Raw genomic sequence first — 11,662 nt, 5'->3', positions numbered from 1 at the left:
TTATGGGCATAAGATACAAATGAATGAGTTCACATATTGAATGACAAGAATTTAGATAGCAAAAAATAAACTACCTAAAAATAAAGAATAAGAAATTAAAGAATTTGGTAATACAAATGAATTGAAGCCTAAACCAATTAATTAAGCTACTTCAGGCCAAAGAATATTGAATGATATGATACATAATTAATGTTATATATAGCTAGGGAAGCATATGGTTTCAATCACCCCCATACACTTCAAAAAATAAACGAATGTTTATGTGTTATTTAATTTTACTATATATACCATGGTTGAAGAATGAACGAGCACTGAAATGAATGAGGTATATATATATATATAATTACGGTGAAAAATCAGGTATAGTCGATTTAATGTGAAGTTGATAGTCGAGAGCTGTTAAATGAAAATTTAATTAAATCAGTCAAATCATCTAACAGCTCTCAGTTATCAACTTTACGTGAAGTCGACTGTACCTGAGTTTTCACCTATAATTATATATATTCACAATTACACCCTCATCTTCATGCGCTTCCTTTCTTCCTCTACCTCCATCAAGTTCACCATTACTGCATCCGAAGCATCCCTTAACAACTCCGACCAGTCCCTGCATCAAAACCCAAGTTCAAATATTATTAGAATAAAAAGGAAAACGTGTTTAATTTTCAAACATCACATTGTTGAAGAATTTACTTACTTACCCTTTAGAAGAATCAAAGGTTAAACCCACAATGTTCTTGGCTTCCTGGAGAGCTAAGTCAAACCTTCGAAGCTCGTTAGGAGGACAAGTTCCGTTGTCCTTAACACGAAGATTCGAAGGCTTGACGTCGAAAAAAATAGGAACGACCCTCTTTCTGGACTCCATGAGCAGAGCTAGCTCATGGAGGCAGAAATAGGAGTCGCAATAGCGAGGGGAGAAGACGGCAACACCGACCTTGCTTCCGACAATAGCCCTATCAATGTGATCAAAGAGTCTATCCCCAGGCTTCATATTCTTGCTGTCCAAGAAAGATCTTACACCGTTCCTCGTGAGGCTGTCGTACAACAGCCCGGCGATGTTTCGCTTCGTGTCGATCCCACGGTGGTTGATGAACACGTCACACGCCGGACGAGCAACCTTTGGGTACAACGTTGCTGACAAACGCTGCATGAGTTTAATATATAATTTCCTTAGGTAGTATGAAATTGCAACGAATAATATGTGTGTCACTAATAATAAAAGCGTTACTAATAAGTACACCGGTTAGGTGCTTTTATATATGACTATGATGTGTGTATTTATTTAATTTGAAACTTTTAGGGGAGAGATAGAGAATTTTTAATTGTTGTTTGTAGTAGCAAGATAGATTATATTGGTGAGAAATTTAAGGAGGATGTGATGGGGTATATATATGTAAATTTTGGTGGAAAATTAATTGAAGTGGTTTTCATTTCCTTGATGAAGACTCATTTGATTATTTTATTTTTTTTCTCGAGTCTGAATTTCAATGTATAAGTCCACGTGGACTTGAAGAAAATACGGAGGCATTTTCAATGGGGAAGACAAGAATGAATGAAGAAGAATAAAAACTTACAAAGAGTAAAAGTGTTTGAATTTTCTGACTCTCTTATGAAATCCGTATTTTATTCGTACTTAATTGTCCTTCAAACACGATAGATATAATGCTCATAGAATTTGTTTTAATTAATAGTATTGATTTAGTTCATAGTATAGGAAAATTTATTTTTTATAATTAAAATCAACGATTAAAAATTACTGATACACCAATATGACAATACACTTAAAAATCTTTCCATAGTATATACTTTCATTTTTAATAGTATTCGGTCGGCTCTTTGTTTCCCTCAATTTTGTGGAAGTTTAGAGGTTGGTTCCTCCCTCTTCTCTTTTTTCCATTCCATCTATGGTCTATCATAGATTTGTGGCAAACATGCTTTAAATTAAAGTTTTAATTGTCATGATTTGTAACCTCAATTATATTATATTGCGTATATATATATATATATATATATATATATATATAATAAATACTCAATTATGGTATATAAAAGTACATATTTAGTATTTTATATATTAATATTGTAAACAAGTTTAATTAATTATTTATTATAGATTTGATTATTATGTTATGACATGTTTGATTATTTTATTGGTTGATTATTTTTAGTTAAAAAATATATGAATTAATATGTATAAATATACACAATATATAATAATTGATTAATAGATATTTTTAGTGTATGTAAAACATTTTTATTGTAAGTTTTATACTGACTAAACTTAAATTAAATTAGTAATATTTATCTAGAAAAATTATAATAATAAATTTGATGTGCTAAGATTTTTGGAAAAAAAAATGTACATTTCATCTCTTTTATGGTTTCTCATTATTTAATTCACTAATTCAGCTCTCTTTAATTTTTATGCTCCCTATCTGTTTAATAAGCCCAATAATTATATAGCATTAACATATATATCGGATATAAAACTTTTCTCCCAAAAAAAAAATAATTATTTGCTTTATTTTCTTAATTATTGTTAGTTATAATTTAAATAATATCAAATATAAGCATCTCATCAAATCATAGTGGTAAAAATCGAACCGAATCGATCGAAAAATTAATAAACCGAACTATCAATTAGTTCGATTCGTTTTTTGGACAGTTTAAAGATAAAACTGATATGAACCGGTAAAAATTAGCAAAAATTGGTCAAATTCGGTAAGAATCGGTTCGGTTTGATAACTTGCCACTTTATGGTGCTCCATAGCAACACACCTCCACCTGTGATTCAATGCGGCATACAGTCCTCAGCGTACCACTTGTCAAACTGTTAGGGTGTGTTATTTTGAAAAGAGAAAGTATAGGGAGCCAATGAATTTAGCGTAAAACCCCCAAAACGGCCTCCCCCATCTGATGTGACTGCCTTCTTTCCAAGGTTCGAATATGGGACCTCTTGTTTACAATGTCTCCTAATTACCACTATGCCACTGTGTTTTCTGATATTAGATATGACAAGGACTAATTATATAGTGAAACCTTGAATTAAATAATTTTATAAACACCTAATTTAATTTAAATTTGGTATTCTCTATTTTTTGAATTAATTATATTTTTAATTATTTACCATTATTAATAGAAATATAAACTTTAATAAAATTTTATTAATTTACTTTATCTATTTTAATGTTACTGTTGTGATTAAAGTTATCTATTTTGATATTAGTATTGAAATTTACTGATATTATGAATTGTTATTTTTATTGTGTCAAATTAAGATACTATTGTAGTAGTATTAACTAATTTTATGTTCTTAAAATATTGAAGATATGTATTTTAAATTTGTTAAATTTTTTATTATTTTATATTTTTTATTTACGTAAGACCAATTTTACCAGTTCAACCAATAATTTATCGGTTGAAACGATAAACTAGTAGTCTAACCGATTTGATTATCGATTCAGTTTTTACAACTATGCATAAAATATTTTCAAATGTTATGGTACTTTTGTGAGTAATAAAGCTTCAAATTAGTTTTTACCCCCCCCCCCCAAAAAAAATATCTATATATTATAATATATTTACTAAGTGCTGTGTTTGTAACAATAAATATTTAAAGGCCAACGAGTTATAACTTAAATGGCATAGTCTCTTTATACTCATCTAAAAGTTAAAAATCGTGGATTCGAGTCTCCCTCCTAACTTAAAAAAAAAAAAAACAATAAATACTTAAAGTCCAAGGTATGTGATAGAGACTAGTTTATTCTTGCCAAATGGAAACTACTGTAACTGAGAACTATCATAAAGTGTTGCTCAATACTCATCATCAATATCAATTAATAAATTGAGCTTTTTTGCATGTGTTTGTATTGGCTAGATTTATTTTAGATCTAACTAAAGTCAAGTTGACTCATTTATAATTTATTGGAGTAAAACATCTTCAGTAAATAATAATAGTTAAATTTAATTTGCTTTTACTAAGTAAAGATCAACTACTAGCTAGATTTTAAATCTAACTAAAGTGAAGTTGACTCACATAATTTATTGGAGTAAAACATTTTCAATGAATAATAATTAGATTTAATTTGATTTTACTAAGTAAAGATCAAATACTACATGGACCAAATCAAATCATAATAATAAATGTTTGCTTGTACACCACTACACCTTAGCTAAATGCTCTCTTTATTATTTATTTAAATTTGGAATGAAAATTCTAATTTGTTTGTCAATAATATTTTAAATTTGTCTTTAATAATTTTTTTGATTTTTTTTCTTATGACAAATTGTCGAATTAATCTTTTATTTTTTAATAAAAAATATAATATAGTTAAGGGGTTAAAAATCTAAATTTTGAAAGATAAGAGACTAGTTTGTTTTTTTTATTTTATAAGGAACTTATTTATCTAATATTCTAAAATATTTAGATCAATTTTTCAAAAAAAAATTAGAATATAATTTATCTGAAATACAAATTATTAAAAATAATCTGGATTATTATTATTATTATAAAAGAACGTTTAAAATGTGGTTTACATCAATTACATACCTCTGTTTTTTTTTTCCTTTAAAAAAAAATGGTTCCTCTAATTTACCAAGTTCCCCAGTTTGGAAAGAGTCATAACAAAGAGAAGGTTCGATCTACTTAAACCATTCTATTTGCACCAAATTAGAATGTATGAGCTAGCCATTTTATTCGTTGGTAGCTATCAGAATATATTTGTCAAAAAGATTGAGTTCAATTATATTACGGATCGGACTCAGTCCATTACAATTAAAATATAATATTTTACCTATAAACAATTATTTGTAATAATAAGAAGGAATTTTCTAACAAATCTCATATATGCTTGATTGATTAACTATAGATTACAACCGATCTAACTAATAATAAAGCACTTTTCTAATCCATATCATATCCTTTTTTTCCCTCTCACATGAATGAACATATAGAGCCTAAAATTTGTAGAATCCAACCTTTGTGGTGGTATTTTAGTAGTATATTAAAATTAAGAGAAGGTCGCTGTAAAAAAAAAAAAAAAAACACATTGAAAACTAACTTAGCTAACATTCGTCAATATTAGAGTTTAAATTTATAATTTAGAATTTGAAATTAAAAATTTATGATTTAAAATTTAAAATTTAAGATAAACAAAATAATTTTTAAAAAATTAACTGATATTAAAAAAATACCTAATATTATTTAGAACCAAAAGAATTTGAGATGGGATAAGAGATAAAAATTAAAAAATAAACATATTATTTTATTTGAAATGATAAGGCTAAAATTGATTTAGACAGATACTAATTTGATCTGTGTAACAAGAAAATAAAAGAATAACAAAAATTAAAATAATTTATAAAATAAGAATAAATAAGAACACACTTATTCAAAACAACTGTTAGAGATATAATCGTTTATGTCCCTTCCTATCAGCTTAAACTTTTGAAAAAATAATTTCATGACATGGTATTAAAATTCTATGTCAGAAAGATCTAGAATTCAATCTATAAAAATAACATAAAAAAAAAAAAAGAAGTACTAGAGATATAACTATTTATGTTATCCCTCCTATTAGCTTAAACTTTTGGAAGAATAAACTTTTGAAAGAAATGATTTCATGACAAACGAAATACATCCCTGTAAAAACAACCTAAAACAATTGAGCAACTTAAGCTATGTACCTATTTGGTTTGTTACAATTGATTCTTTTTTAAAATTCCAAGGAAAAAAATTAAACCCTTGCAATTGTAGGGTTAGTGACCAAATTGAGAAACATGTTCTACAACAGAAATTGGTATCATATTTAAACAACGAAAGAAAATTGTACAAAAGCAACGATATTATGAAGTGCAACCAAATAAGAGAACAAGAACCTAGTTTAGCAATCACAGCAGTATATAAGAAACAAAATAGTTGATTAATTAGTGATCAAACTCTAAAGGTAGCATCCATGTATCAAATGGAAGTCAAGGTCCTATACAAAGGTAGCATCCATGTATCAAATGGAAGTCAAGGTCCTATACAAAGGTAGAGTTCCAGAGAAATAGAGCTTGGTTGATAAAATTTGCATTAGAAAGCAAACCTATCAACTTCCTCATCTTCATCCTCATCTATAGCATCTCCCTCTTCACTATATATCCCCAAATCATCATCATCATCATCATCCATTTTATCATCCTCTTCAACCTCATCCTCCTCTTCTATTATGCTTTTGCTTTTACTTGCTTCTTTGTCTTTCAAACCAGTGCTCAAGACTACGTTTTGTCCCCCAGTTTTCTCCATGTCCCTCCTCAGTTTATCCATGTTTTCCCTCCTTCGCTCTGCCTCTAATCGCTGCTTCTCTTCGCGTCTTTTATCAAGATCAGCCCTAACCAAAGATTAAAAAGTTAATCCGTCAACCAGTACAAACAAATTGCAGTGGCAGCAATGCAAAATTAATAGTGATACAACGATATAAGATAACTAATAAAGTTCGGTCAAGTTTAGACTATACTTATAGCTTTCCATGTATTCCTCGGCACTAGTTTCAACAGCCTTGAAGAAGTCTTCAACACCTGCACCAGAAATTGCAGAAACTCCAACTGATCTCAAATTCTTGTAGAATTCATCTAGCGCAAGAGAAAGGCTCTGAGTCAAGCTTGATGTGTACGAGTGATCTGAACTTACTGCTGCTTGGAACGCCTCGAAATCATCCATCCACTAAATATAACAAATTCAAGTAAAGGTACGACCAAGCAAATTAGCAAGCTATAAAAACAAGACAAAACAGCAAGATCAACAGAAAGGGAAAAGAGTAATCTATATGAGAGTATGAGACCAACAATGAAGAACAGAGGGGCACATTTTGCAGTATCATTTTATTTTTGTGTGCATAAACAAAAAGAAAGATGCAAAGGAAGGAACCATAAACCCACACTTAAAACAAAGTAATTTAATTTCTTTATACAATAAATACTCCAACATAAAAAGGGCTAATGAATATTTTCTCCATCAATAATTAAATTTCACTCCTATCTGATTGAAATTACAAGTGTCTCAACTCCATCAAGCATAAGTGTCTAATGCCTCTTGATTAGTGTTATACATGCAAGGCAGTCTAGACATACAATACAAGGAAGATCAAAATAAACATCCTAAAGTGATAATTCAGACGAGTAACAATTTTGTCCACCTCCCAATTTAAGGGAAAATAATTCAATCAACTTGAACATCATCTTTGATTGAGGGTGGTACATGTTTTCAAAAAAAATAAAATAAAAACTTGAACATCATCTTTTGTGATTTTTGAATATGTTCTAGTGGTATCCACAACATCATTATAGATCCAGCTCAATGTCATTATGTCTCCATCTTTATACTTTAGATGCAAATCAGTAAACAAAACAATAATAAGATTCTTCAGGAATAAAGAATACCTCCAAGGCAAACTCATGCTGAGCTACATCAACCTTGTTGAAAGCCAAGATAAGAGGTAACCTGGTCTTGTAGAGGATACTACAAGCATAAAGCATGTTGCTCATGAAAGTGGTGGGATTTTCTGAACGAGGTGTATCAACAACATAGGTGACTACAGTGGGAAATGTGGAGGCAAATGCTTCTGTAATAATAGCACCAGAAGCAGACCAGGTGAATATCTCGATCTGCCCAGGCGTATCCACAAGAACATAGTCAAGTTGATCTGCTCGCCTCTCAATAACAGAGACTACCTGTAAACAACAAGCAAAAACATTTCATAAACTGCATTTAAGCACCATAGCTAGGAGCAAAACCAGCATAGTAAGATGAAAAGCACTCAAGAAAATGTACCCCAACCAAAAGTAAAAAAGAAAAAAAGAAGCAAGGAACCTACATTACTAAAATTATTATTTATCAGCGAACAGGATAGTATGAAGGACACTTAATTCAAAAGGGAGTAAATAGGGTAATAAGTAATATTGAAACCAAAATGTTTCATGAACCAATAAGCAATTATTACCTCGTCAAACTTGGTAGCAAACAAGTTAAGGGAAGTCAAAATTCCACCATTAGGGCCAAGGTTGAACTGCTTCATGACTTCTTTGTACTTAACAGTATCTCTAATATCAATGTTTGCAGCAAAAGGCAGGGTCATAACAGCTGGGTCGAGATTGACCACATAACCCCGAATATTCGACATTTGTGTGTGGCAAACCAACCTATGAAGAAATGTTGTTTTCCCAGTACCTAAGCACAAATTTAGTTTTAATTCTCAGTCATTGTTCAGTTCTTCTAACACCATTTTCTGTTACTTTAGCACAAGAGAGCAATTAAGCAAGAACCATTAAATATTTACCTGCCATTCCTACAACTATGATAATGACCGGTTTTCTTCTGAAGTTAGGTGATCCATTCCCAGATGATGATGATCCTTCAATATGCAATTTGTTCATATTCTCTGTGAGCTGCTCCTTCTCTTTGTCTTCTGCCTTCAAAATCAAACCAACAAAAAAAAGCATAAAGAATCTAACGATGCAATTTTTCAAAGTTAAAAACACCTAACTAACGTGGAAATGACAAAAACAAAATTAAGGAACGGCAGAGTGAAGAGAGTGATGCTTGGAGTGATTACTTGAACTGCCGAAGAATCGGTGGAATCCATATGCATAGGGGCTGAGTGAGGAGGCGCGGCTGGAGGAGGAGGTGAGGTCGGCGAATTGCGACTGGGGGATTCAGAGTTAGAGCTGAGTCACGGATTGAGAGAAGGGGGAAATGTATTAAGGGTTTAGGGTTTGTCCGTAAGGAACTACTTTTTTTTTTTTTTTTTTCCTATTCCTAATTTGTTGAGAAAATGATAAGGACTAAGGAGGTCCTTGAGCTTTGATCGGTACATATTTAAATGGGTGAGAATTTAAAAAATATATTTAAATTTTTGATATAATCACTTAGGTTTTGCAGACTTAATAAAAAAATTTAAACGTGATTTCTGTTGTATTAGTTGATACGAATGTATATGTAAAAACATTTTTAAAATGAGATAAATTAGATTTAGGAATCGATGTGTTCAGATTTTAGAAAAGTCAAAGAATATATTTTTAAATTTTTATAGACTTAAATATTTACATATAAAAAAATCAAGATTAATTTATTATTTTCTCTAATTTTTTTTATTGACTAACTATTAGAAGATTATAAATTATTTTTAATATTTTTTAATTATTAATTTTAGAGGAACATAATAGTATAAGTGTATATAAATTTGGCTTTTTTATTGAAATAAATAAACAAAAAACATTATTTCCCTAAATACACACCCCTAAAAATTGTTACCTAAATGCGCACCACCATGTCTCGGCCACCACCCACGAAATGCATACAAAGCTGACAGGGGAAGCATTGACCATCATTTCAATCCTGCCAACCGCAAAATGGAAAACTGCACATCAGATAATTTAATTTTAAAGTTGCGAGCTGTCGTGTGATAAATATATGGGATAACTTATAAATACTCATTAACTGCTCAATTATTCCCCACTACTAGTGTATGACCCGCGCATACGCGCGAGCTGCTTTATAATGAAGATCATACCTCCCTGGTCATGAACTTCCTGGTATTATAATTCTTAATGCTATACTGTCAAAATTAGTTGGTTCAATAATTACAACTCACAGGTTTGACAACCGAGATAAGGCTTTCGCTTATTAGTTTCCATCTTCACACAGCTAGGCACAAACATATAAACTGAAATACACATAACTGCATTAACTACCTATCTTTGATATGTAAACTTCTTTCATACTACTCTTTATGTATCTGGCAAGGGTAGTCGGTCAATCCAAGCAAGCCTCAGCAATGCAACCGATAGCAATGCTGTGGCGCTCAAGTATATTTTCTGAATGCTCTTATTCAGTTCCTGAATCATGTCTTACACAATTTTTTAATGGAGAATTTAAGGCAAATTCAATCTTTAAGGAGAATTAGCCTCTGTTAATATTGAATCTCAGCAAAAATCAGTTCATAAGTATGAAACTAATAATGATAGGCCATTCAGAAATTGAAAATAAGACATCATTGAATAATATATTACCAGAAAAAAAGATCCACGTCCATGCCATGACACCAACATATGCCTGAAAATATAAAATATTGAAAACAAAAAAATCCTGAACATCAACATATAATTTTTCAATATAGACCAATTCGTGGGTGCCCTCCCTTAAATGGTCATTTCTTGGGTGCCTCTCACATAATGGCACTATGGACCAATTCGTGGGCGTCTGGCTTGAGGTGAAGGCTAAACCCATTTCGTGGTTGGTGGCTTAGAGATGGTGTTGCGCATTTAGGTAACAATTTTCAGGAGTGCACATTTAGGGAATTAATGTTTTTTGTTTTTTTTTTTCAATAAAAAAGCCTATAAATTTTGAGAAATTTTTTTGTGCTTATAATTTTTGTGTTTAAATTGTCTAAAAGTAGAGATAAAAAAAATGTGTTCCACTCTTTTATTTTTAAATTCTATGACTAAAATTTAGACATCATATGATGTACCATAAATTTTTACTCTTTTTTTTTGTTATTTGTGATTTTGTATTTTAAATTTTTTTATTTTTAGTGATACTCTAAATTTATTTGTAAAATTTTTTATATTGGACAAATAAGTATATAATAAAAAAATCATAAATTAATTCATAGTTTTTAAATACCAGAGAAATTAATTTTTAATAAAATTAAAGAATAAATTCATCCTTAATATTTTTAAAAACTAAAAAAGTATATTATTTTATTACAAATTAAAAAATAAATTGTTCTTTAATTATTAATAATTGATTTAGTGACTAACATTTTTTCAATTTAGGATATATGATAGTTGCTAGATCGGTTGCTAATTTATAATTTTTTTAAAAACTACTTTTTTAATGACTTATTTAACTAATAATTTTCAGTCTAATTTTATGTTGATCACTAAATTAATTGCTAATAGTAAAAATAATGCTCAACATTAATTAAAAATAAAAAATTCTAAGTGATCAATATTATTGTCTTGCTTTGAAATCAATACTAATCAGTATTAGTTTAGATTGATTTTTTTTAATTAAAAAATATTTTGAAAAAATAAAATATTCTTATTCAATTTTAATTCTATTTAAATATACTTTTAAAAAAATTATTTTTATTAAAAAAATTATATTCATTTAGCCAACTATATGTACTTTAAAAAAATAAAAAAATATTTTCAATATTTAAAAAATTTTCAATAACCTATGTAAATATAAAATAATTATTTTATTTAAATAATCAATTTTTTTTTAAAGTCAATCCTAACCGAATAGTTTATCCCTCCAATATTTTTAAGCTAGTAATATTGGTTCACTAGCATTCAGTATTAAAACAAAATATTGTACTAACTTCTTTGGTATTATCTGTTGGGTTATTCACATAAATGATCTATGCTCCCTTATAAGAGGGAAAAGATATTTATAAATTTCATTTTGTGGACATTCCACATAAAATAGGATAAAGAAATTGTAAAATGGGAAATAGATCCATTGTGAAGTCAAATTTCTCATTCCTGACTCAAGCAAAGCAAGTAAAAATATCATCTGTATTCTTAAATAGATTCTTAATATTGGGCATTAATCAATCAAAATCAGGGGAAAATACATTTAAAATTATGATCATATTCCTTTCCAACCTAAAATTGATCC

At 29.4% G+C, this 11,662-nt stretch overlaps 2 protein-coding genes across 3 annotated transcripts; both read right to left on the bottom strand.

Annotated features, from left to right (window-relative positions):
- Positions 1 to 371: 371 nt before the first annotated feature.
- LOC112783295 (probable 2' cyclic ADP-D-ribose synthase BdTIR) lies at positions 372 to 1,275 on the bottom strand. The gene is made up of 2 exons (XM_025826184.2): positions 702 to 1,275; positions 372 to 607 (listed from the first exon to the last, which is right to left on the bottom strand). Exons 1-2 carry the CDS (start codon positions 1,148 to 1,150, stop codon positions 511 to 513), a joined length of 546 nt encoding a protein of 181 aa, XP_025681969.1. The 5' UTR covers positions 1,151 to 1,275; the 3' UTR covers positions 372 to 510.
- A 4,627-nt stretch (positions 1,276 to 5,902) lies between these two features.
- On the bottom strand, positions 5,903 to 8,832 carry LOC112783294 (GPN-loop GTPase QQT2). 2 transcript variants are annotated; one of them, XM_025826183.3, is made up of 6 exons: positions 8,592 to 8,832; positions 8,316 to 8,448; positions 7,980 to 8,206; positions 7,420 to 7,710; positions 6,498 to 6,703; positions 5,903 to 6,371 (listed from the first exon to the last, which is right to left on the bottom strand). In XM_025826183.3, the coding sequence occupies exons 1-6, from the start codon at positions 8,625 to 8,627 to the stop codon at positions 6,074 to 6,076; spliced, it is 1,191 nt and encodes a 396-aa protein (XP_025681968.1). In that variant the 5' UTR covers positions 8,628 to 8,832; the 3' UTR covers positions 5,903 to 6,073. The 2 variants fall into 2 exon arrangements, with proteins under 2 accessions (XP_025681968.1, XP_072086880.1); XM_072230779.1 differs by having other exon boundaries at positions 8,316 to 8,444.
- Positions 8,833 to 11,662: the final 2,830 nt, after the last annotated feature.

The sequence above is a fragment of the Arachis hypogaea genome, chromosome 20, assembly GCF_003086295.3.
Source record: "Arachis hypogaea cultivar Tifrunner chromosome 20, arahy.Tifrunner.gnm2.J5K5, whole genome shotgun sequence".
Taxonomy (NCBI): domain Eukaryota; kingdom Viridiplantae; phylum Streptophyta; class Magnoliopsida; order Fabales; family Fabaceae; genus Arachis; species Arachis hypogaea.
This window is presented reverse-complemented; position numbering and strand designations above follow the sequence as displayed.